At 43.7% G+C, this 27,124-nt stretch overlaps 1 protein-coding gene across 2 annotated transcripts in view; it reads right to left on the bottom strand.

Annotated features, from left to right (window-relative positions):
* P2RX7 (purinergic receptor P2X 7) overlaps window positions 1–27,124 on the bottom strand; it is a 356,033-nt gene that overhangs the window by 211,729 nt on the left and 117,180 nt on the right. For both annotated transcript variants that reach the window (XM_069619560.1, XM_069619561.1), the window contains one exon: window positions 19,287–19,358. In XM_069619560.1, coding sequence (XP_069475661.1) covers window positions 19,287–19,358 — 72 coding nt within the window. The remainder of the gene's footprint in view (window positions 1–19,286; window positions 19,359–27,124) is intronic.

Here is a 27,124-nt window from a genome sequence, read left to right as displayed (position 1 = left end):
TGACGATGGAAGGCGTCACATGACTCGGAAGCGCACAATATTTAACGCTTGATGCACGGAGCACTCACCGCTTCTCAGCCGTCTTTCGACTCTGTTTGGCGCTACGTTTGGACTTACTCTGCTGGTTTACCTTGACTTCGGATCACGCACCTGGACTCCCTCGGATTATCCTTTTGTACCTTTGCTTGGAACCGTTTACTCATTGCTGAACCTCGGCCCATCCCTCAACTGCCTTCGGATCTAACCTTGGAACTTTATTGGACTTCTACACCATTGCCCTTTGGGGACTCACGCTATGCCTCCAGCTCTAGTTTCAGGTGGGCTATCCTGTGTCCACGTGTGACTCCGGTCCCTGTTGTTCTGGGGATTGCCTCTCATCTGAGTCTCGAACCTCCCTCACTAGGTCTCGCGGGTTTTCCCACCACCGGATAGGTAAGACTATTCAGATCCTGTGATTCTTGTATTCCATTGTATTTGCCTGGTTCGTAACCCTGTTTCTTTTGAGCAGCATTGGCGTTCCAGAGGTTCCGTGGATCCAGGAAGCAACATCTCCCACCTGTGACTCCAAAGGTCGCACAGCGGGGTTCTTTTGGTTCCCCTGTGCGTCACTTGGGGACGGAGGTCTCAACGGTCTACACGACACTCAAATCAGAACAAGGTGTTGCCTGGAAGGCAGCAAAGATGTGCGACTGGTGGGGGAGGGGGCCTGGTCCCGCGATCAGAGGATAGCCAGGTGACCAGTGCAGTTTCAGTCAGGAGTTCAGCAGGGGAGAGGAGGAGAGAAATCAGAAGCAAAGAGGAAGGTCTTGAGGAAGCAGAGATGGTGGCTCTCAAGTTTGAGAGGCAGGGAGGCTGTTCCAGAGGGAGGCCCCAGGCAAAGATGGATCTACCACCAACTTGTTGCTTGGAGAAGCGACTGACCCTGAGGGAGTTGGGGGCGGATGAGCGAAGAGCATGAGACAGAAGATATTTAGGAAGAGAGTGTTGAAGGAATTGAGGCCCCAGAAGACCTTGTGGACACATCCACTGAGAGCCAGTGCAGACTTTTCAGTCCTGGAGATATATGATCCCTGGGCTTGAGGCCTAGGAAAAATCACGTAGTTCTGTTCTGGATGAGTTGCAGAGGGCGAAGAGTAGAAGCAGACAGATTTAGAAAGAGGCTGTTGCAGTAGTCCAGCCTAGAGAAAACCAGAGCTCTGGAGACAGTGAGCTTCTGGGGGAAGGAGAGGAAAGGAAGGATACCTCTGAGGAGGTGCAGCTGGTAGTGTGACTTCTTATAGAAGTCAGAGATGTGAGGAGAGAAGGAAAGTGTGGAGTCAAAGATGACCCCGAGGTTTTTAGCCTCACAGGTGGGAGCAGGAAGAGGGCCAAGAGAGGCCGGCCAGAGAGTGACAGGAAAGGAGTGAGCAGGTGTGCCGATAAGGAGACTCAGTATTAGTGGCATTAAGGCAGAGATCATTTGCGGCACACCGCTCCTGGATATCAGACGCCAGAGATGCGAGAAGTAGAAGAGGTGGCGGAAAGGAGCCTGAAAACGAGCTAAGTGTCATCCGCATAGCACTGAAAATTGGGGCAGAGCGGCAATGCGGTGGGTAAGAAGTGCCAGGTATTGGTTGAACAGCCAGGGAAAGAGAGGTTAGACCCCTGGGGAACACCACAGGTAGAGATGGAGCTAGAGGAGAGGAAGACCCCAAGGTGGACATGAGAGGAAAGAGGTCAGCCAAGGCCTGATCAGTGATTTCCAGGTTATGTAACGCTCACCTGATTCCCGTAGAGGCGCCGGTCTTGACTGGGCGTATACCGTATCTTCAAAGGTGATGTGTAACACACGGCTGGCTCTTTGGGCTGGACCTCTGGGCACTGTATGTCTGACTCGAAGGGTAAGATGTCTTAGGTAAGTGAACGCCGTGCTCTCCATCTGCCTCGGGGCAGGGTGCTGTAACCAGTTTCTTCACTGGATAAGGGGAGCAGGCCTCTTGACTTCAGAGGACTGCTGTCCGTCGTTTACTGCACGAACGGTAAGTTTCGAGTAATTCTAATGTCTTTAAAGTCTTTAGTAATGATGTCTCTTGTTTTGCAGGGTTCTGGCGATGGTGGATGACGGGCTGAAGTGAGTTGAAGATGGAGCCCGTGTGATGAATAGAAGCGCCTGGAAGCACGTAAGTAAGCGCTTGTTGCCTGCTTCACGATGCGCTCTAACTGTCTTTTTATTTTGCAGGTACAAGTTCGGAGCGGCTGCAGGGTGCCGGAATACCCACTGGGTTAGATGTGGAAAGGAGTAATGGCACGTGAGTATTAAAGTTCCCCAATGTCTTTAAACGCACCTTGTTTTGTCTTTCAGATGCGGGATGCAGCGCCGAAGGCCTCCGGAGCGTGCGAAGAGTTGGTAAGCTTTTGTCTTTCAGATGCCGGAATGCAGTGTGAAGACCTCCTGAGCACACAAAGAGTAGGTAAGCCTTTGTCTTTCAGATTTCGGAATGCAGCGCGAGGCGTTGGTGACAGCCGATGGACCAGGTAAGTGAAGAGCCGTCACTGAAGACCGTAATGCTAACCTGTTCTTTCTTGTCTTTATAGGTGTTGCTGAAGACTGGATTCAGGATGGTAAGCCTTTTTCCTTAGGCCCAGGATCAGATGCAGAAGACACGATGAGCGTTCTGCTGCAGAGGATGCAGAATAACACAAGCAAGATTCATCCATCGGGTGTGGTTTAAATAGCCTCCTGTAGTGCTTAGGTGTCTCCTTCCACAGCCACGCCTAGGTAAGAAAAGAGTTCCTGCTTTCCAGAAGAGTTCCAGTGTTCTGAACCTAGGGAGTGGCTCCTGCCCCACCCAACAGGAAAAGTAGTTCCAAACAGAAGAGGATCAGAGGCTCAACTGGCAGGCAAGTAAGCAGCATGGTCTGCTGCAGGTAAGTCCACCCAAGCATTATGAGCCCGGCGCTTCCAGCGCTGGGACTGGGAATATTTATGAGCCTGGTGCCACTGGGTCCAAAAGGTCCCAATTGGGACTGGTTGGCACTCGGAACCTGGGTTATGGATCTGCTTCCAAGGGAGTTGGGAAAACCCTGACCTTTTGGAAGCAGAGATCATGACAGGTTATCACAGGGACGGTTGAGCAGGATAGCATGGTTGACCGTGTCAAAGGCAGAAGAGAGATCAAGGTAGATGAGGACACAGGGGATATTGGAATCGAGGTTGGAGAGCAGGTCTTCACGGATGTTCAGGAGAGCAGCTTCTGGCAGCTCCAAAGCTGGTTATGGAGACAACCAACCGATCCAGTGTGAAGATTAAGCTGGGAGATGGCCATCTTTTCCAGGAGTTTGCCAGAAAAGGAGTGATGGAGATTGGGCGGTAGTTGGTCGCGCAGGAGGGAGGGGGGGGTCGGGGGGGTCAGTTGAGGTTTTCTTAAGAGGGTGCACAAGCGAGTGCTTCTGGCGGGAAGGGAAGACTGCAATGGCAATGGAGTGGTTGCAGAAATCAGCCAAAGCAGGAGCCAGGGTGTCAATGTCAAGATCCCTTACAAATTCCAGTTTTAAATTCCAGCCACCATTTAGGCTCTTAAAACATTCATTCTCTTCAAAGTATGTGGGTGTTTATCTTAAAGGATCTCAACCAACAACCTTAACTTGTTGAATACATATTTTAGACCAGCTCCCTATTAGGTGAAGTACAACATTATGTATGTGGGTGGGGGTTGATGTGTAAATCAAGGAAAACATTTAATAACAATTTAGTAATACTAGTGTAGGGTAGGTGCCAAGCTCTATTCACACTCCAACTGCCCATTTTGAAGTACCAGGAATGTTCACGCCAAAATATGTGACGTATGATGAGCAAATAAACCAGCAGAGAGCCGCAGTTGGGCTCTGTCCAGTACACAGCAGAAGAACAGCACCTGTTGAAGTACCGACACCTAAGAAAACCTGGACAGTAAGTTACCCATTGAGAAAACCATATCGACACATGACAGAATGACGATTGTCAGAATGCAATCCCTGAAGTAGCTAAAAAGATACTGAAGGAAGGCGAATGGTGACGTCACAAGAACCCGGACTGACTTGCATATAGAGGATATGACGACCTGTGAATGATGAAAAGAGATGAAACACCATGGATAAGTGATATCCTGAGCCTAAAGTGAAATAATTGATGTCAAGAGGTCAGAAATTATGCCACATGCGCGATGAAGATATTCCGTTAGTTTAAATGTGTACATATGCAAGGAACCGCAAGAAGCAAGAATTTGTGAGGCTTGCTTATGCTTAGTAGTACAATAGATTGCGGCAAGCACCGCCTGTACATATCTACCTCAAAAGGAGCACTGTATAGAAGTATACTTCCACTATGCACAAGAGCAGGATCAACCAGAGGTTACTAAAGGTCTCAAGAGGAGAGCTTTGCAGCAAACAAATCGAGAATTAAAGACAGAGAAACTCAGACAAGGGCAAATCGTGCCAAGAAGCCAAGGTCGTATCGCCTGAAATAGACCAACAGTGGATACAATTAATGAAAAGAAGAACAGAGTATCCTGTTCAGAAAGGTCAAGATAAGCCACAGATCGCAGGCAGAATGAAATCAAATACATGAAAATTCAATGAACAATAAGACGATTTCACAGTGTCAAAATCACGTGACCAGACGAGCAAGAAGGGATGAAACTTTCACACCTACGCCATGCACAGACACCTTAACTTTTCCAGGCCAAGAAGCAGTCTCAATGCCAACCACAAAAATAATTGACACAAACACTGAAGTGATGATTGATTGTAGCAATAATTGGAGGGAAGCTGGGTGTGCAGACGAACTCCCTGCATCTGGCCGGCTATTCTGTATGCTGCTAAGCAAGTGGAAAAGTATGAGTGGGGTTGATGCCAACCCAATTATAGTGGACCAAGTAATCTAGGGTCCTATAGTTAGTAGAACCAATGAGACGTACTTTTAATGACGTCTACAGTAGCCATTTTGAAGGAAGGTTTTCGATGCCCCACCTGACAGTGTTTATCCAATCCCCACTCCCCGTTACCATATACAGATATAGTGCCTATATTAAAGTTAACTTCCTAGAACCAATAGAGTTGCATGCTAAAGTTTTAAGATTTACATGTCATTGATGATGAGTTTTTGTTATAAATACTATGTTTTTTCTTAAATTAATTGGAGTTGAAGCGAGAAGGAAGATCGAGCAATTGCTGCTATTCATGAACTCCCCGTTTTTTGTACTAGTCATTAAACGGACTCCCTTTGCCAAACTATCGAATTGTCATTATTGATTTGATGCGAGTGTATTAATCTGCATCCCCATCCATCTCAAGGGTGCTGCTGCTCATCTTAAAGTGCTGTTTGGGAAACCCCCAGTCCTATGGGCTGGCTGGGGTCCCTACTGCACACTACATAACCAGATAATAGATCCTTGGAAACAAAGTTCTTGTTCAAAGTGAAAACCTTCAGAGACACAGAAATAATGTTACGCATTTGGAAACAAGAGCATGGTCCTGTGGAGAATGCATACATTGATTATTTGAAGGACAATTACTTCCTGAAGGACAATAAGTTCCAGGCAATAATAACCGCTTAGCCAGTGTAAGGCTACCGACACAATAACACAAAAAATAGTTTAGTCAATACATTCTGATATTATAATGGTTTTAATTCAAATAAACTATTAAATGGCACTCCTAAAAGCAGCTTTTTTCACATTCATGTATATAATGAAAACAGCAGGCACATCACACACTTTGATAGGAGTGAGTGAATGTAGACATTTGAATTGAACATTACATTTTAGAATTTAAAAAAACATATTGGTTTATTTTGTGGAATGTTTGTATTCATCCATTTTTTCAAAACGTCCATTCCTACTTGCATAGTCGGAGATTTTATGAAGGGGGTCGAGAACCATTTTTCTGGTCCTAGTCCTTTATGAAGAGTACAGGGATGTAGAAAATGAATTTGCCATTTACTTCAAAGAAACGTTCTTTGCAGTAAATAGCAAATACACATTTTACTGTGCGTGGCTGGCATCAGAGTGCCAGCATTTGGCCATATATGAGTTAATAAAGGTGAAATGCATAATTTAACAAAAGAAAGCTTGAATTTGTGTTAACCTTTATCAACTGGCAAGGGTATTTTGTGGGGTGGGGGGGAGTAAGTAAAGTAAATAACTAGACCTGTAGGTTTTTTAACAATTTGCAAAGCCTGTTTTGTAACCTTCTAGATGTTGAAAAAAACAATCTTTCATTGTTGTGTTCGACAGTAATGCTTCCATCAGTATATTAAAGCAAACCACTAGCACTGTTCTGGGTAACCTTCCACACAATCATCTTTGTAGCCCATTGTAGAGTCTGGAAAGGGGGTATCTGTACTTCTGCCCTCTATATGGATGGAACAAAGGCACAGAGCACCACAGCCACGGTTCTCTATTATGGTAGAATGGACGAGCAACCAAGAGCTAAGCTCTCAGGAGGTGATGCAGGCAGGTTCTTAAGTACAGTGAGTGCCTAAGCCCCCACAAAGGAATGTCCACAAACTGTTAGTTGGTAACACAGCAACTTTATATTTAAAAAAAAGTAAAGAAAAGTAAAAAAAAGTTGCTACCAAAATATATACACATAAATAATAAAACGTTGTACTTGGAAATACTTAAGAATGGCAAATATATACACTATGTGTTATCACACAATACTTAGATGCACTAACTGCAGACTGTTTTAAATAGGCATGTGAATTCATAAGTGATGTCTATCAGCATAGAATAGGGAAGAAAGGCAGGTTAGCTGTGAACAGTGGCTAGATATACAATTGTGTGTGAAGATTCCCTCCCCCCCTCCACCCCCCCTAACCTGGACAACCAGTAATGGAAATGGGGTAACTTACCTGGTCTTTTACAGTCCAAGGCAAGATTAATGGAAGCATGGCCCCGGATGGGTGTTGGCGTTGGTCATTTGCAAGCCGGTGTACTGGATAGTACCTCTTCCCAGATCGGTGCACGTACTGTCTCTGGTCTTGCAGTGATCTGCTGTAGTAAGCGATCACCGTGAGACCAGAGACAATACGTGCCTTGAGAAAGACCTTAAAGGGTGAAACACGTGTCAGCACTAGTGAAACCAAAGTTATTGCACACTTTGAACTCTATGTAAGCCTTGACCAACTAGAGTGTATGTCACAAGAGTGACAACCTATGTTTGAAGCAGTTTACAAGCAATAAAAACAATTGTTGCAAACACTGTGTGGAAATTAACACATTAGATATCTAGGATCACCTGGTCAGTGCCAAAGTACAACCTTTGGATCTCAGTCACCAAAACCAGCATCAACAAACACTGGGACATCAGCAGCTTTGTCCCTCCAAGATCCTCATACAGGTGGCAGGCCATTTATTGAGGAAGCAATTTAAACAATAGCGCATGACCCACAGTTTCAACAAGCGCGAACACCACATCATTAACAATAATGTTCAATAACCTGCTTTCTTTTAAAAAGTTCTACCGCCTCCAGAGTACCCGAGAGGCCACAGGAGAACAGGATCCAAGACACATCTGGGACGCCTGGATGACTCCTGAGGCTAGAAGATGCTCTTCCTCATCACAGTACCTTTGATTTCTTGGCAGGCGAAGTGGCAACGTTTCTCAGTTTCACTCAATGATTCCCTCCGAAGATGGACCCTCCGACCCCTCGAAAGACGGAGCCAGTAGGGTGCTGAGTCAAAGAAGAAGAATTGAACCAAAGTCTGACATGCAGCAGTTTTGTTCTTGGTGGTGCTCTTCTTTCGTGGACGATTTCTCAGACTGTAGAAGCCCTGTAAAGATTAAACTTGCTTTGGGCCCCTCAAAGGCGTGGCAGATGAGAGTAAGACACATGGGACCCTATGATGACATCTGGCGGCGACGGGTGTATAGGTCACTCTTGGTGTCGGGTTTCAGATTTATGCAGTTGTCCGACTTTCGGTTCTTCTGTGCTGCTGCCTCAGCGCAGACTTCTGGATGGCTTCCGGCAACCTGGACTTGACCACTGGAGTGGACCACAGACCCTCACCAAGTCTGGACACTCAGGACATTTTGTTAGCTTCTGGTGGTGGGAAACCCCGGACAGACCTTCCATAGCACTTAGCGACTCTGGACTCTCTCTGGTGGGGAAAAAACCAGACGACGATGGCAAGGATGTCCTTTAAAAGTTCTTAGGCAGTTTGGAACTTTCGCAGATCAGAGTGTCAAGCAACACTATGCCAGGGTACCCCCTCTTCTGGGCGGTGTGAGAAACCAGAGGGTGTCTCACCTACTAGTCCCTTGAGATCTCTTTCTCAGGTGGCCAGGGCATGGCCATCACCTTTGGATCCAGATGCTGGGGGTGGACCAGTGCGGGAGGATCACCTGGATGAGGGGTCTTAAGGGAGTGGGGGCGAGATAGCCGATAGCGAGACACAGTATTTCCCAATTTTTTCTTCAACTACGCCATCCTATTTATTAGGATTTTCTCAAGTCCCAACTTTCCCCCCCTCCGCCCATTTTACACAAACACTGGACAGAGGAAGAGGGTGACAAAGTAACCAAATGAACTCTCTCAAATCGAACTGGACATGTCCTGTTAATCGGGTCAGGCACTCTACCCTAAATGCATACATCGGATACCAATTAGCTCTCCTCACATGAATAAAATGCAACTCCTAAAGACGCACACTTGAGCAAGGTGGAAATAGGAGAACCAGCAGAACTTCTGGGACTAAGGCACACCTACTGGAGCAGAGCAATGAACCAAGGGACGAGAGCAGCGTGCCAAAAACCCTGAAGCTTCCCTACTGGAGGTTGTTGCCTGTGGCAGACTACGAAAAGCACGTGGAGAAGGCCAGATCCCACAAGTGAAGATCGCATTGTGTTTCAAGGACACCAGAGACCTTCCCAAGTGAACGGCAGAGTTGGGGAGGCGAGGTCAAGCCTGTGGTACTATTGTGGTAAAATTGGAAAACACAAAACAAGAAAGAAGCGCACAGAGCCATTGAGTTGGCAAGTGACCTGAGGGACCGGTGTGTGTTAAGTGAATGAAGTAGCAACATCATATCACAAGTGAAGGCTGCACGCATGTGGATGAGACAAAGAAAGGCAGACCCGTGAATTAACTTAAAAGTAAAATACAGCTGCAAGATGAGCAATACTAAGTAACAGTAGTCCAGGGAAAGGAAGTAAACCATTCTAAAGTCTCTGTAAAAGGTGCATTGTTTGAAGCAAAAGGACAAACAAACAGCAACAGTGAACGTAAACCGTGAACGTTGAGTCAAAGTGGTCCTGCAGTGATCGGTTACCAAAAGCCACACACATTCGAAAGACTTCGACATCCGACCGAGCCCGACTGAGGGAGACCCGAAGTGTATTAAGCTTGGGCAAAGGAGCACTCTTGCAACTTTGTGTAAACTGCATTGAGAGAGGTCTGAGCCCAGCAGAGGGGGACCTTTGTGAACATTTTCTGGTTGAAACATGTTTGAAAGTCAGAGAAAGGATCTTTAAATGTGGAAGGCCAGGCAGGCCTCGATCCACGGCTTTGAACTGTGTACTGTGTTGGGAGCTGAGAGAGTGTGCCATCCTGCCTACAATGATCGTCTTACCTCGTGAGGCCTAACGTGGGGAGGAGAGCTGGTGCATTATCATTTGAACTCGCCAATTTCCTATTTGCATACATTTTCTCCTTTTTACACTTTGTACAAGAGATAGGGCAGGCATTAGGTGGTTGTTATCATAGGCCAATTTCTATTTGACAGATTCCACTAGGACTGTTTTGTTTACCATTTGATGGTCGAGACTACTCCCATCTTAGTTATAGGGCAGAATAGGAGTTTATCCAACCCAAACATCTTCAATAAAGGTTTTACAAATTGTATCCATTGTGTCAGTGGCAATACTTGCGATACCATGTCTTCCCTACAGCAGTAGACAGCAACCGCTTCCAGCAGACGGCAGACACACAGGACTGGATCCAGGGTACTTGGATGACCAGTAGCAGGTTTCACGATTGGTCCCTTGTAGCTCAGGGAGATTTATCCCTTGCAGGTCCTCTCTGGATCAGTCCTTGGAAAAACATGGCAGCTTTTGGATTACATGTAGTAAATGCAGCAGCAGTCTTCTCCTTAAGATGGGCTTCAAGGAACAGCTTCTTGCTTCAGCTTGGACTTTAGCTTCTGAACAAATTGGTGAGAGGTCCCCTGTTCTACACATTGGTTCCCATTCACTCAGGCTGAGCCAGGCTCAGTCAACCAATCACGCAGAAGGCCATTGATGCAAGCAGGCAGCCAATCAGGCTCATAGGCATTCAGGCCATTCACTCCACCCAGATAACCATAACAAAGAATGTGGAATGGGGCAAGTACCCAGCCTTACAGTACACTACAATGATGTCAGTTCCAGTCAGGGCTGTCTCGTTCATCTTGGAACACACACAGAAACCAGAAATCCATTGATTCCTGTGGCAGGGCCTGGGTGTCCCAAAATGGAGGACACTCAGAGCCACTGCCAAGTCAGTATGTAGCTGCCACCAGCCGATACCCTGCTCTGTGGACAAAACATGTTCCCAAAAACATACATAAGGGGTAAAACAGTGTACCCCCACCTATGGGTCCCATAAGGGTTTCCCATGGGTGTTGTTCACCAAAAGGAAAACATGAAGAGCTGCACTGCCAGAGGTCCAAGCTGGACCGCAGTGGTAGAAAACAGAAGTAGTAGGACAAGGACTAGGAGGCTGTGTCCCTCCATAAGGCATTTCCAGCATCAACCCCATCTACACCATTGCAAAATAGTACCAGCCATATGCAAATCACTTGAAACTTGCCCCAATGGGAGCAAGCCAGCCTGAACTGCTAAACCATATCCCCTCTGCACCTCTTTTGCCTTGTTTGGTATCATCAGTGAGGTGCAGTATGCAAGGGACTCGCATCTGGGCATACCCCCCTCCCCTCCCTAACTTAAGGAGGCAAACTATAACCAAAAAACAAAAATCTGGAATGATGCCCAAAGCAATGCTAGTTTTTTTTAATTCATTAAAAAGCCTTCCAGCCATCACTCCTCAGGGTTGTGATAGTCACTCAGAGTAGGAGATGTTAAGACCAGATGTGTTCTTTCCCCTTCTGTAATGGAAAGGCAGGTTGAAAAACCGTGGTCCGATAACCTGTGAAAAATACTAGTGGTTTTTGATTCATGCAAAAAACTTTCAGCCATCACTCTCCAATGTTGCGTTTACAAATATTTCCCACCAGGTTGCAATCTTTGATGATCTTATGATTTGTCCTAGCCTAGTGAATTATATTGCACTGAAAGTCATTTGGGGGAATAGGAACTGCCCCTTTACCGTGTATCAAGCTACTATGTCCATGTCAGAGATTTCAGGCTGATGCATGTGTGTTGTGAAGAGCTTACCCAGACACCGCCTTTCTTTTTTTCCTGCTGCTCATGGTTCTACATTTATAATACAAGAAGCATAACCACAAGTACAAATAAAATGAAAAAGGCACCAGCTGTAATACTAACGCCACCAAGATATAACTTGGGACAGGTCCAGCAAAACTGGCCCGTCAAGGAAGGGAAGCAGTCCCCTCCGAGAGTATACTGCTGGTGTGTGTACCGGGGGGTGGCGGGCTGGCTTCCTTCCTTCCTTCCTTCCAACAGTGGCAGAGAATGCCAACAGAGCCGTGCCAGAGAGGATGCTGCATCCAAGGTGCTGCGGCTCCTGCTATGCAGCGGGGTATGTGTGCAGCAACACCGGCAGGCCCTGGACGTGATGGGGCAGCCCTGCAGCAAGGGGAGTGGCAAATAGTACAAAACTGGTCGCCACAAGAGGAGCACAGAATGAAACCACTAGACTACCAGGGGACTGTTGTAAAAAAAGCATAAGAAATCCCCAGCAAGAGCTGTGGATCTTGCATATCCAGTATAGGCACAACCCTTGTATATATATGTAGTGTTGTGTACACCATTTTGTTTAGTACCCCCGGACTAACTGCAGTCCTGGGTCGCACCCTGTAAAAATTCTATGTCACTACTTACCTGTATTGTACACTTGTGCATCACTGTGGAAATTGTCTCTCGACAATTGAAGAGGACGATACTCACCTGTATTTCGCTTGTAAAACAAAACGTCTGTCCATAAAACTTTCGTGCTTATCGAAAGTCTTGTAAATGTTTAATTCCTTTCATCTGTGCAAAATCGTTTTGGAGACAAAATAAAATAGCTTCAAAACTTGACCGCTGTCTACGGATCTTTCACCCCGATTTCTAGCATTTTGCATACAGGTACCCTCCTGGGCATATCAGGACTCTGCCAGGCGCCCTTTATATATTCTTATCTAGTATAGGGTCCACAGAAGCAGTGCAGCAAAAAGGGGGCAGGGCTTACTAGCCTTTTTAAGCCATGAGAAGCTCTCCCATTGCCTCCCCCTTTCACTCCCCGTGAGCCAGGTAAGTAATTGAAAAGGGTAACCTATCCAGGGAGTGGGTGGGTATTGAAGTAAGCCTGTGTGAATGCTTTACTGTGGGTTAGTTGGGTGGGGGCAGGGGGCGTTGGAGGATGTCCGAGAGACCAGAGGAGGCGAGAGCGACAGGAGTGTGGAGGTTATTATATGATATAGGATAGGTTAGTTAGAACGCGCTTACTACCCAGTGGTTTCTAAGCGCGGACCCGGGGATCAAACCTGTGTTGGTCCGTGTGGTCTTGCTTCCAAGGCGAGCACGTTACCTCTGAGCTATCCTCCTGGGACAATTGTTAAGGACAATTGTCTGTGCAGGGTTTGTGAGAGAGGGAAAAGTGAGTAGTAGAGGTAGAGTAGGAGTCACAGAGTGGAGTGGATTAGTGGTAGTGGCAGAGGTAGTAGTAGTCAGGAGTAAAATATAGTGGGTAGCGGGATTAGCAATGGAAGGACATACATCGTAGAGTAGTAGTAGAGGGCTGAAAAGGGCACCATATCCTTGAGTGTCCAAGGTTTTAGGGTCTACAGAAGGGATGTGCAGGGCACCATATCCCCGAGTGTCTTGGAAAAGTAAAGGGGTAGTGGTAGTAGCAGAATAGAAACAGTACTAGAGAGAGTGGGAAGGGTGACAGTGAGTGGGTGAATAGGAGTAGCTATAGGCACACAATGACCCAGAGCTTGTAACTAGAGGAATAATAGGAAGTGGGGAAGTAGAGTAGGAAGGCAAAGTCGGTAAGAGATGGAGGTGTAGTTGGATTTATGACCAATAGTAAGAACAGGAGTAGGAAAAGTAATAAGATCAAAGGGTTGCGGTGGTAAGGCAGAGTGAGAGATTGGAGTGACAGTGACGGGAGGAGAGCAGCTTAAGCGAACAGTATAGCGAAGGGTCAGGTATGAGAGAATGTGAAAGAAGTGATATTCACGTTTGGCAAAATAAGGCACCATTTATTAATCCCTGGGACTACTAAGCGGGGTTAGGAGAGGGAAAGTTAGAAGAGCCCTACAGACTCAAGTAGCCAACAATTTAGGAAAACACCCACAGCGCAGGAAGTGAAAGAAAGATAGGAGTTACCGATCTGAGAGCTACTAATATCAATAATAGGGACGTCTGGATTAAGGAGGTGGGAATCTAGCCTGGGGCAGACCAGAGGGGAAGGGCCAGCCCTAGCGCCAACCCAACAAGATCCCAGCAAGCCCAACAAACTTGAGTCCACAAGCCATTCTGGCCATCAGTAATTTTAATAAACACCCTTGGACTTGTTATTGGAGTCAGTGTGATTCTTGTGATGGGACCATCCTGTCACAGTCTAGAAAACAAGTAGAATGCTAACAAGCTGATGGGCCCATTCAAAAAATCATGTTTCAAGAATTTCTTATAACATGCACAGGTGGTAATCTCGATCAGCGCTCGCGACGAGCTATGTTCATAACCGGACTCACCAAATGCAGTTTTGGCTGTAAGTTGCAGACCTGGCAATAACAGTCTACAATAGGGAGAGGCCCTGGGGGTCTTCCTGCTAACTCCCTGGTGTCATGGAGCAGGTGGCCTTCCCTATCCCCCAGGGTGCGAGTTACCCCCATTTCCTGAGCTCCAAGATGGGACTTTGTCACACGTCTCAACTCAATATTTCAGCTTCATAAACCATAGAAGGAAGGATATCTTCGGGGTGCTAAATCTTTGAGGAGTGTTGATGTTCAAAGCTCCTACTGCGTAAAAAGACAAATTCAATTTTTTTTTTGTTTCAAAGGGACCTCATCCATCACCTACAACACAGATTCCAGAATGTTCGTTTGTTTGATATCGGGTTAGGTACTGAGACCTACTAGAATAACCCTTACTAAATTACTTCATCAAAAATTTCACAATCCTGCAGCCACGCTAGAGGTTGGTGTATGAAAAGTGTGAGTTAAAGTAATTCACTGCACTGTAAATATTACTACTCCTACACCCATCCCTCTTCGTTGATACATCCGCGATTATCCCTCAAAAACCATCCTTTGATTTCAAAACAGAATTTACATAAAAAGAAATGGATGTGGTCATCATTTTTCCCAGAGGATAACCCAAAGTAAGCCAAAACAAAATACTGATTAATAGGTTTCCATTTATGCCATCTTTACAGAAACTGTATATACACGATGCATCAGAAAGGAGCACCAACTACCATCTCATACATAGACTGAACGGTTCCATGTAATAATGTCGCCACAAAAATCTCGCCATGCACAAATATCGCCGAAAAATGGCCATTTTTTGTGGTGACATTATTGCATGGGACATTTTCGCTGCAATATTATTTACGGCGACCATATATATGGCGATATTACCCGATACCGACCGAACAGACTATTTCAGAGCCATTTCTTGTGAAAACAAAACACCTTTTACAGAGAGCAGCGAAACGACTTATCAAGATAACAATCTTCTCCTCGTAGACTTTTATTTAGCAAATCGGTTAGCTCAAATGTGGCTGAAGTACAGGACCCTACTAATTTGTAGAAAGAAAGCCAGGACAAACAGTGGAGTGGCATGGAGGCATCGGAATAATCCTACACTTGATGATTAAGCCAGTGTCTGGACCTCATCCCAAGAACTTGGGTTGATATAGATCCACAATGGTGGCCTAGCAGGGCCCGTGGGCAAGTGCAGTGCCCCATCTGTAGGCAGAGAGTTGGGATTCACATGGTACCTTTCTCCAAGGTCACCTTCCCACCTGGACCACCTGTAGTGATATACCTCTGTTGCTGCTCAAAGTTGGTATTTGCCACTCATTTCCTTGTAACAAGGGGGTTGTCCTACCCTCTGTGAATCTAAGGGGTGTACAAAGGAAATTAGATGTACACTGATTTGTGTTGACCCTAATGGGAGCACATGTCATTCTGGGCAACCATTAAACACAATAACATACTTGCTGATGCTAAACACATAACTCAAACTGTACATAAAACGAATTTTTAATTTTTCATTTGACTTTGTATTGTAAGCTTTTTACTTTTTTGTGCAATAGTTCAAGGGTTACTTTACATAACAATCCATGATGTCATGAAATCACATACATAGTTGAAAATTTGCTGAAGAATAATATTTGTGAATGACATGGGATGTGGATTAGTAATTTGTGCATGTGAACAACATCTTGAAAATACAGTGTCCCATGTCATTGGAAAGGAAGAGCACACTATGGAAGTGTGAATGAAGGAGACGGTAGGTCTTGGTCTCTTTTGCCCGGCTGAAGTCTGACCTTATGTTCGGTCTACGTCTAGAAATGTTGGAAATTTAAAAAGCAACACAACAGAAAACATGCCCATCGGAACTCTGGGTAAGTGTGTTGCGGACATTTCGGCAGGATAGGTTGTAGCCTTCTTCTTGGGCCAGAAAAAGTCAGAGGACTCACTGGTTATGCTTTCAGTGAGATGAGATGGGCGTCTGAGGTTCCAACTCGGGGTAGATGGAGGCGCAGACTGGCGTAGCGGGAGTGATATTTCCTTGTACACTTTACCAATTATTCATGATACCAGTAAACACAAGTGTTGATCCCTGTGGAGACCACGAAAAAGAGCTATAGTGCTGTGCCCAAGAGACACTTCGGCAGATATTCACCACCGCTGAGCCCAGCCTACGCATGACAAGACTGACAGTGTGACATAAGGAATCTGAGGGAATCAAAAACTTCCACTGCTCTTGGATCCTGACCCTAGGTGGATATGCGAGGGAGGAGCACCTGGGTGGAGGAGACGTGGGGAGAGGACGTCCTTGGTGACACATGGTATATTCCATACCCTCATTTCCTTTCCCTGATCGTCCCATAAAACCATCCCCAAGAAACACCAGTTTGGCACGGAGACGAGGAAGAGACCAACTAGAGAAACACTTAATTTTCCTAATGCATAAACATAGAGACCGCCGTTGTTTACGGAAAAGAGTAGGAGGACAACAAGACTACTGCGTCAACAGTGAGCGGTCTAGTCCTTTCTGGCCCAAGCACTGAGGTGGGAACTTTAAAAGCCGGAATCATTGTGGAAATGCGGGCAGCTGTGGAGGGCAAGCTGTCCTCTCCGGAAAGGCAGTGGCGCAAGTGGAGCACTCGAGACCCCTTGGAAGACGCAGAGTTTATGCCGCGGGAAGCAAATCTGAAGGTCGCTAGTTGACCGTGAGAGGGAGACCGGTGTGACCGAGCAAAGTGGTCATGCGAGTCCCGAGCTTCAGGATAAGCATCGCTGGGTGAGCAAAGCCAAGGAAAGCCGCTGGGAGAGCAAGAGAGGTACCACAAGGTAAGAAGAGAACTTGTGGCAGCAGAGGACCTCGCAGACAAGCCATAAGCGCCAACCGGTGAGTGAACCAAGAAGGGGGAACAGCGGACTGGCAGGAGAATATGAAAAGTCAGCAATTAACATTGATTCAAACAGAAGTAAACCATTCCAGATCTACTGAATTGAGTGAAAGCAGCAAAAAAAAGCACTTTTAAAAACCAAATGGAATGAAAGCAAGTACTGAACTGACTGAAAGCAAGCTTGAACACTTGAAAATTGAAGTGAAAAAAGTTTACGAATCTGCCAGATACAAAGACTATTATGCTAGAAAACAAGCATTAGCCAAAGCCAAGAGAATTCAAGGAACGGTATATTATGAGAAAACACACATTGTCAAGGGCCAAGGGAAGACAAGTGCAACAAGCGCATAGTGGCCAACCAAGCCACGGTACAGTGTCAGGAGAGTGTGAGTGAATAAATCGAGCATCACTGTCAAGTTGAAGCAGTGGTCTAGTGTTGATGGAAAAGCAACAAGGAAGGTGTATCGGTTGTGTGACCTGTGATGGGTGGACCATGTGGTCCAACAACTGCCCCTAGTCTGAGTGCACCCCTGTATGGAAAAGCCACTGAAAGCATCCACAAAGAAGCTTGTGTTTGAACTACAACAAACTTATGTGTTTGAGGTCAAGAAACTGTGCTACTGTGAACTACTGAAAAGGAACAAAATCAGCAGAGCTAGGAAACGTCCCAAGGAATTGTGCTGTTTTGAAAAGCTGGAAGAACTAAACGCTTGGGGAAGGGAACCCCTATATCTTATGAACCATCGTGGGGAAGGGAAAGCCGATTGCAAGCCAATAGCTGGAAGCAATTCTGAACTTTATTTTGAACACTACTTTTTATGATTTAGGACATTTGCTTTGGACTGTCTGACACAGACTATCCTTAGCTTTCTTTAGGTAGGGAAATCTCACCTTAGCATAGGGCAAGTTAGGCTCTACTCCATCCTGCATTTTGAGTTAATAAAGGTTTGCAGACCAAACGCAATTCTGTTGTCTATGTCTGCTTCATGGTGCCTTCACAGTGAGCAGCAAGTAAAGAAAGCACTTCCGTTTCCCTCAAGCTTGATTACCATTTCCAGTCAGAATCTGCTCAGAGAAACATTGCCCTGGAGCGCCCAGAACAGCTTGAGCACCATTTGCAGCTGCACGCTTCTGCCGGTTTCAAAATGGCTCCCACAACAGTTAGACACAACAACACGCAGTGAACTGGCATGCAAGACAAATCACTAAATTGCAGTAAAAAGGCAATCCAAAGGATAGAAGGGTCCAAACACCTGATCTAATAGCAGGCCTTGTTAGAATGACAAGCCCCAGGTGTAAAGTAAAGACGCTACTAGATTTTACGCCTTGTTGTTGGGGGACGGTAACAGGCACCAGAAGCCGACAGAGCCCAACACCAAGAGGAGAGAGATAACAAGAGACTGAGAAAGCAGATGGGCGTGGGAGTCCTGAGGCCTGGGAGAGTCCTAAGCAGCCACAGAAAAATGAGGAGCCTGAGGGAGTTGATGAGAGCAGCTGCACACCGGTGCAACCCAAAACAAGAGCTAGAATCTGTGGTTGCTTGCAAGAGCAAGCAGGGCCCTATGGGGATCATTCCAAGTTTGGCGGTGCAGTAAAAAGCAGCAGTAATCCCATTATTGCCATGTTTACAGCACCGCCAGATCCAGTGTTTGGCTTTCAAGTGGAGGATTTGCCTCCAATATCATGCTTACACCTATAAAAAATAATAATTTAAAAAAAAACACACAACCCTGCAAAAATCAGCAGAATTACCACCAAAGACCCAATGGAGTCCTGTGGACTCCCTAAAATGGGGACTTGCCCAGCCTACCACCACTTGATGGGACAAGGTGGCAGCAACAGTAATTCCGTTTGGTGATGGTTCAACAGAATTACCACCGAACTACAGCCGAACTAGGAATGAGCCCCTATATCCCTAAAGACTTAGTGAGCTGAGCACTGTATCTCAGGGAGTGCACAAATTGGAAGCATGGTGCTACAGCCCTAAAACTGCCAATAAGTGAGCTGGCACAAAATCCCTTGGAATTTATAAAAAAGCATGCTAGCTGCTACGTTCAGGTCTGTTTTTAGGTGCCAAGGAGAGGTTGGGCACAATATCCCTGCAACGGTCTGGAGAACGACCAGTGCAAAAAGCATGTAGTGTGTTGCACCCCGGAGTCTGCTCGAGTGTCTAAAAATGAGCTGGGCGCTATACCCATGCGACTGTAGGACAGAGAGAAGCAGAGGGGGACCAATATATTTGGCAAAGAGGAAACAGTGAAACACTTTAACGTATCACTTTCATACACCTTTTGTTTAGATCCTTCGGAGAGATGAACACCCATTCTTTTTGTAGGAAAACCCCTTCGATCTATAGGTGTTTGTCCCATTACCCGCTACAACAAGAAAAAAAACATTTTAATTCATATTTTATGTCTTGTGTTTTATCCCTTCATGGGCTTTCTAAATTTACTGGAATAAATACTGCATAGGAGCTATCATTCTGCAAAGGTGTGGTCAAATATTAACATTCACTTACCTCTGCACAGAAACCCTGGACTTGTTTTTCAGTCCTAATGATGTTTGTTATGACAAAGAAAGAGTTCACGCCCTGTAAAGAAAAATCAGCAAAGGAATAAGAGAACATTTTCACAAAAATGAAAATCAATAACCTCTATTCTACATGTCTCAGAATCTATTCACAGGACATAGATTTATAAAAAAATTAAAAAAATATCTGCATGCAGCTGGCAACCAAATTCTTCACGCAACATGCACTGCAAAGGAAATTATTAAGCACAGCTCTCTTTTGTAGTTTACTCAGAGGGACAATACAACTCACTGTTTTAAACCGATTTGTCAAATGGTCATTACACAATAGGTGGCATGCTATATACTGAATAATGTTGGGCTGGACAGGAAAGGTCCCCATGATCACGGGGGCTTTATGTTGTGCTCGCCATATTGATGACTGGGGGTGCGGAGAACTGAGTGTGATGTTGCAACTTCATATGTAACCAGTGTAGTTAATTATGGCTGGGGTATGTTACTTTAGTTATACCTTTTGTTTAGAACTGATACACATTAGCATTGCATGAGTGCAGAAAGAAAATGCCAAAACCTGCAAATGAAATATAAAAACCACGATTCAAACATGGTGCGCCATGGAATGTCTAAAAACTGGGCAACAAGGAGTTTTCTATAATGTACATGCAAGGAAGAGGACTAGTCATAGATAACCCACTATTAAGAAAATATGACAATTATTAAACATGCACGCTCGTTTATACAAATATACAGAGAACTTGTGCATCTAAATGTAGTGGTTTTTTTTTATACAAATAAAACACGGCAGTCAGGGTTTTTTGCAAGGTGAATTTTAAAGGGACTTTGAGAAACTGGTTTTGCAGAGTTTCATGACCAGAGGATGTGTAAATAGGTAACTATGACCTTAGCGAGGGTCAGCTCAGCTAAAGCCGTACATGGGTTTTATGGCCTGGGAGTATGGCAGAAAGCAGATGTAAGCTCTTAAATGCATGGTAACCTGACAGAGGGCCTCGGCCATTTGTTTTTGTCCAGCAATAAACGTGGGGTGAAGCAATGCCCGTGGCCACAGTGTTTGAGACTCTATTGTCAGCTCAGGGTGAAACTAGAGGCCATACGTGCTGAAGTGGTAGTTGTAAAAATTAAAATATCTAAATGGAGGCAGTGAGCTGGGGCAGCTGAGATAGCTATCATCAGTTCAAAGAGAACCTGTTTATTCAGCCTCCTTCATATCGATTGTCTGATCTATGCAAACCATGTTCAATTATGTTTAAGGTTTCATTCCAGTTTTTGCTAGTAATGAATTAAGTTTGCACACAAATGTTTAACTGTTTGATGATGTCATGAGTTACCACGAACAAATCCCAAGAAGTGGTGTGCTATGAATAAAATCTGAAGATGGTAGTTAAGATAACGGCTACCAATGAGAATGTAGGAATTGGAGAAATAGGGATTTCATTGAAGAGGGTTTGTCCAATCACATTTGGGGGGTGGATTGTAATAAAATATATTGCAGTGTTTTAACGGTTACAAAATTGTATATAATGTGTCACTTGGGATAGTTTGACTCCACAGCATCATCCAACTGCTCCCCGGATGATTGTACAATAAACTTGCTTTATGTACAAAACATGCACTCATTCCTCATGAGCTGGACCTGCTTTGGGTTATGGTAATTAGCGGTTCGCCCCCACAATAGCGTCATTCATTCTAATGTGTTTCAAACTTCAACAGTGTCTATGCATTAACACCCAGACAGAAATCTGCTCTTGCGATTTAGTGCACTAAAACTAATGAACGCCTTATAAAAGATTAAAAATAGCATGCATGTTATACTGTACAAGGAAATCCTATGTTTCTTCTGAAAGCTGACAACATTTTAGGCAATATCAATACAACCTCTTCAAAAGAAAGTCAATGCTTAACTTTAATCATAAGTACTTCAGCTTTAGTTGCCAACATGAATATAGGTCACCAAATGAAATGCAATTAATCCAACACACTAAAACAAGACATTTTAATAAAACAGGTGGCCTGCAATGTTCCGAGTAATAAAATGCCATCCTGGATTGTCAATGATTTGTGAAGGCTTTCCCCATTTTTTTTAATATATATTATATTTTATTGGTTAAATATAACCTTTAACACTTACATGAGAAACATTTACAAAGATTACTCAAATTAGTTACATTCCATAAAAAAGAACAGATCAGTGAACAGTTTTAAAACCATTTCTATCGTAATGTAGTTAAAACTGAAATATATGTTTTACAAAGTTCAATCAATATAAACGCTTCACAATTTCTTGAATATATATACAATAGACCGCGACGAGAATTGGTTTGTACAAATAAAAATAATATCTTGTAACAATTCCATATAACCGTTTTCATAAATGATATTTAGTGCGATACATTCTGTCAAAAAGGGGGCCAGCTGTCTCCGGTTAATTTCCACATAATCTACAGAGACGCTGTTCATAGGGTATCTTAAGCCACGCACATCTCCATTTACTATTGTAGTTAACTGGTTCATCCTTAAACACATTATGAACCTTCTCACTTTATTATTTTGTAAATGGTTTATGTAGGTAGATGCAAAGTCAGTTGGAAAGGTTTGTTTAGAATAGATTGCGTAATTAGATTTCCCAGAGAGATGGCCTGTACATGTATTTCTGTCCCATATTCTGGCCTTTTTTATTTCAAAACATTTAGTGGATGGATTCTCATCAGGAGCACAGGGGCAGCCAATTTCATCCAGGAATGCAACGATTTCTTCATGGCAAGTATTTAGAGCTTTAGAGTGCGGTGCCTACACAAAATACCTGAATGATCTAAAAAAATAAGAAAACATTGAATTTGGGTTATCTAAATTAATCATTAACTTAATGTAGAAGTGACATTCAGCAATAATATTTTGAGTGGAGAGAGAGATTAGGCCCAATTCAAAGCAAATGTCTTCCATCGGTACTGCTTGCGACAGTCCCAGGGAGCTCTTCCATAACCTTCTTTCTAGAACATCTACCAGGCAGTTTCCTTGGCAGTAACAACTTCAAGGCCATATAGGGCACTTGGGCTGATGCAAGAATTATACAGCTTTACAAAGCCCTCCATGCAGAAGCTGCCAGCCTTTGACATGAAATACCCGATTGCCTTAAACTTAGCAGTGGTTTTGCTTATTATGAATTTGGAGAGAGCCTCTTTATCCAATGTATTGGATATTAGCATACCAAGGTAAGAGTAGCTAGATACCTCTTCTATTGTTGTATTTTGAACAGCCCAGTAGTTTTTCTATGGTTCTACGATTGGATTTAATAGCAATAATTTTAGTTTTAGACAGATACATTTTAGGTTATGGTTTGCAGAATTTAATTCCGGGGCTGTAAGACTACGCTGCAAGCCCAGCACAGTTTGCACAAGTATAATATCGTCAGCGTATGATAGCCAAGTAATAGGTTGAATCTGTATACGCAGTGGGGTCAATTTTACAGTTCTTAAAAAGAAAATGAAAGTTCAGCAATGTAAATATTAAAAAGATAAGAGCCAGTGTGCATCCTTGTTTTAGACAAAGGTAACTGACACCTGCTCACTTAATGTGCCTTCTTGGTCTACTCTGATCTGGATCATCCTCTGAATAAAAAGATTGAACAAAATATAAAATGTGCAGATTCAAATTTCCTGTTTTCATCTTTTCCATAAAATCTGCCCATCTACAGTATCGAAAGACTTAGTAAAATCAATAAAACATATATAAAGTGCATTAGTTTTGGACAGTAAGGTGAAGCGTATAAAGTGCATAAGGATCCAAATATTGGATAAGGTGCCATAACCTTTGCAAAAGATAGACAAGCTAAGAATATTCTTTTCAATGATCCATAAACTGATATAGGCCAGCAGTAGATTACAAAAGATGTTGGCACTAGAATAGATCATAGCGAAAATTCAATAGTTTGCTGGTGAGTAGCTCAAGCCTTTTTTGTATATTGGTATCAGAGTGAATTATTCCAAGATCTAGGTAATTTTCCCGTAGTAACAATCTCTCTAAAAATAATAAAAACAATGGCATTGTTTTTATTATTTTAGGATCAGTCTTAAATAGTACATTAGGGAGGCCATCTGGCCCCGGAGCTCAGGAGGGTTTTAATTCATTTTTTTATAATGTTTTTATTTCTTCCTCCATACATTTAAAGGAATTGGTCACTTATCTCCAAATAACATGGGTTTTCCTCAGCCATTTCTTCTCTGTAATATAGTGAGAGGACATTCTTTCCACACAGAGTTAGAGATGGTTTGATTTCTCCAATACTTAAAACACCAGCATTACGTTTGTTAAAAATGTGCCAAAATCTTTGCATATCTTTGTTTTTCAAGGCAATAATATACATGGTTTTCCATTACGCTGCGGTCTTGGTTCCCCTATACATTTGATACCAGTTCTTAAACCGCATCTCGGTTTTTTCACCCACATTCGTAACTGTAGATCTAGCACATTTGACTTTACCCATTGTATTTTTGTTCTTAACCCTGGTTTCTTATTTAAAATAACGTGGTCCTAGACATTAAGGGAACAGTGTTACAAGGTGATCTTTTTCTGTTATTTGAAACCTTCTGCATTGAATCATACACAATTATATTACCAAAGATTGGGCAAGAGGTTTCAGTCAAAGATTCTAACAGCGACTAATTAATTTTGTGCAAATTATGTTCAGCCACATTTTCCCACCAGCTGCTTTTTGGGGGCTTTGAGTTCACACCAACAGAGAATTCCAGGATCGCTCTAATTATTTGGTATGAGTTTGAAATTGTCAATCAGTGAGAAACCCTTATAGTCCGACAGTATAAATCAATCCTTGAAGATTGCTGGCCATTTGACCAGGTGTAGTACAGGTCATTTATGTTCACGTTGATAACGTGAAATAATTGCTGAGTTTTAAAGAGGAGCAGCCATGGATTACAATCCAAAACCTGGTCCTCTTCACCTGGCTGATCGCCCACATATTAAATTCATTTTCCACATAGCAGTGTTCTTGCAGAAAAACAACCTTGTCTGGGAAATGTCGTTGACAATTCAGGTCTCCTACAATGTAGGACTGCCAATTTGGGCAAGTGATTCTCGATGTGACTTATTATAGCATTTATACTGTCATTGTCATAACCCCAATCCCCAGCACTGATTCAGATTGGCAAATGGTCAAAATCCTTTGGCTTTCAGATGGGGCGCAACAGCTAAAATCAAACCTCCAAAAGGTCTGGCAGGTTTATTTTTTTAGCAACCCTTTGGAAGGTAACATAACTATATATCATTTCTCCCTTAACCAAGTCTCTTGCAATAAGATAATGTCTGCTGCAAACAACATTTGAGTACCCAGAGGGTTGATCATAAAGGAAAGGTATCCTTTTGTGTTCCATCATCTTATAATCTGGCGGGGGCGGCATAATCGGTCATTCAACTCCTTCAATGTCCTCTGATAGATGTCTAATTTGCCTCTCGTATATGTTCTCTAATTTGCATAGCTGAGACTACCTTGGTCACAATATAATTTCTAGAATCCACTAACTGAGCATCCAAACCCCTGGTGCCAATGTCCCTTTTTCCCCCCAAAGATGTTGCCTTTGTCATTTTTATGAATTCATAAACCAAAATTAGGAATCCAGGAGCTTGGTCATAATAAGCTCAGTTATGATTGGATAAACTAAATGGAGGACAGGCCAGTTCGGGCCCCAAGCAAAGCGTGGAACGTCAATCGCTTCAAATCATGGGGAGCAATCTTTGTTAGTATGGAAAAGCGATGTATGAGCTCAAGCATGTTAGATCGATTTAAAAGGGGCTAGCTGAGGTAGCATATAAATCTATAATTTTTATCTTGTTTGTGCTCATGTCTGAGAAAGTAGTAACCAGATCTATTTTAGTATTAGAGATTTCAGTGACAGGGGTGTTATAGGGTTGTTTAATTTCCTCCCCCGACCACAATCTGCGCCCATTTCTGGGGCCTCTGATGTATTCTCTTCCAATCGCCCCCCGCCCCCTCATTCTGCTAGTTACTAAAGTACCAGAGCAGCTCTCCTTACTATATCTCCCTCTAGCATTTTTCAGGAATGTAAAGAAATGATCTCGGACCGTTTCTGGTTCTCCCGTGCTTCCGTTAAGGCAGTCTTTATTGGATGCTATCTTAAGGCCCGGCATATACCCCTGACTTTTGCTTTTATGTTTGTTATTCAGTACTATTTCATGCCTTTTGGCAGGCTCCTTGCACACATTTTCGATTGGAAGTCTAAAACCTGTGGAGCTGCTATGAATGTGGGCCTTTGATGGTTTCCTGTGGCTGTATTTAAAGTGGTATAGATTTCCTTTTGCTTGTTTCTCCACCAGTCTTCACAGATTCTGACATATTTGCTTGTCTCGGTGCAGGCTGCCTATCCATTATCTGAGGATTCGTTTTAGAGACAGTTGGCAAGTCCTGTATAGTTATGGTTGTGCATTTAAATGCCTTCCCACTACTAGCCTCCTTCTCTCTAAAGGCCTGAGTGGAAGTAATCAGAGCTAATGATTTTGCAAGCTCGGATTTCAAAAACAGTTTTGTGCATGGTTTTACGCAACATAACCAGAGCATTTAATATAGTCCGAATTTGAATTTCTGATTCTGTATCAAGATCTTCTAGACAAGATGAGTCAGGGGAGGAGCAGCTTTCCTCTCGTTACATTGGTGAAGCATAAGCGTTCATGGCGATCTCTGTTCAATTAGACGAGTTAGTCAAATCCGTAGATAGTGTAGAATGCGTATTTTGTGACTGGTAATGTTGAGCCAAAATAGAAATTGCAGCATTTTGTGGGTTTGATTCTGCTTGCAGGTCTAAGCACACCTCCATCAGTTCTTTATCACATGAGTGGCTTGTGATTGATTGGGTACAGCTACGGGACACATGATTATCTCAGAGGGGACAGCCAAACATGGATCAGTTATTTTGGCCTTCATCGTATATTTTGAAAAACTGAGTAATCTTCCCTTGGTCGTTCTCGATAAGGCTGTTTAATTTGCATATGGAATCTGTAACGCCTGCAGCTAGACATTTGGTTTGTTTAAACGATCTGATCTTTTTTCCAAAATGCATGTGGCAATTAGCACACTGGAACAGGCTGCACAGTCTGTAGAACGCAATGGGTATTTGTGGTTAACTGCTGGCATTACTAAATGTAGTGCTTAAAATTGACAAGGTGGTTGAGGTGGATTAAGCGAATTATGGATTATGTGGTCATTTGCCGCAGGAGGTGTGTCCGAAGAGGCTCAAAAAGGTCAGACCTGCAGTCACCTCTTCAAAATGGTACAAAAAGTTGCTCCACTTCCCCTCTATTAGAGCGACCAAGTAAACCAGCGTTTGGCAAGATCTGCTCATTTCAGAAGAAAAACTATCAAACCTGCAAATAGCAATACCTTACAAATTTGTCAAAGAACCGCAGACTGCCGAACCACCCGCCACCAAAGCAACCACTTTTGTCCACACCGGACTAAGACATATATGTAAGCAGCTAGTTCAATGGCACCAGACTCCTCCTCACAGCATAGAGAGTAAGAACAGAGTCTACAGCAACCACTTTTGTCCACTTGTCGTCCGCGCCACCATCTTTTTATTTACGCTGCATACTGTACATTTTCCTTTACAAATGCAAACAAAATAGTTTTTTTATTAAACAAACACCATTTTAGGAGAGGAATGGGAGCTATTCAAGGTCTTTGCATGTTTAGCCCTCAAAAAGGAATTAAATTGATCTATGCAATGTTTAGTTACTTGGATAATGTATTGTCACAGATAGCCTTAATAACTCGCCGAGTCGACG

The sequence above is a fragment of the Ambystoma mexicanum genome, chromosome 10, assembly GCF_040938575.1.
Source record: "Ambystoma mexicanum isolate Mex_15411 chromosome 10, UKY_AmexF1_1, whole genome shotgun sequence".
NCBI classification, from domain to species: Eukaryota; Metazoa; Chordata; class Amphibia; order Caudata; family Ambystomatidae; genus Ambystoma; species Ambystoma mexicanum.
The sequence above is the reverse complement of the archived record's forward strand: the minus strand, read 5'-3'. Positions and strand labels throughout refer to the sequence as shown.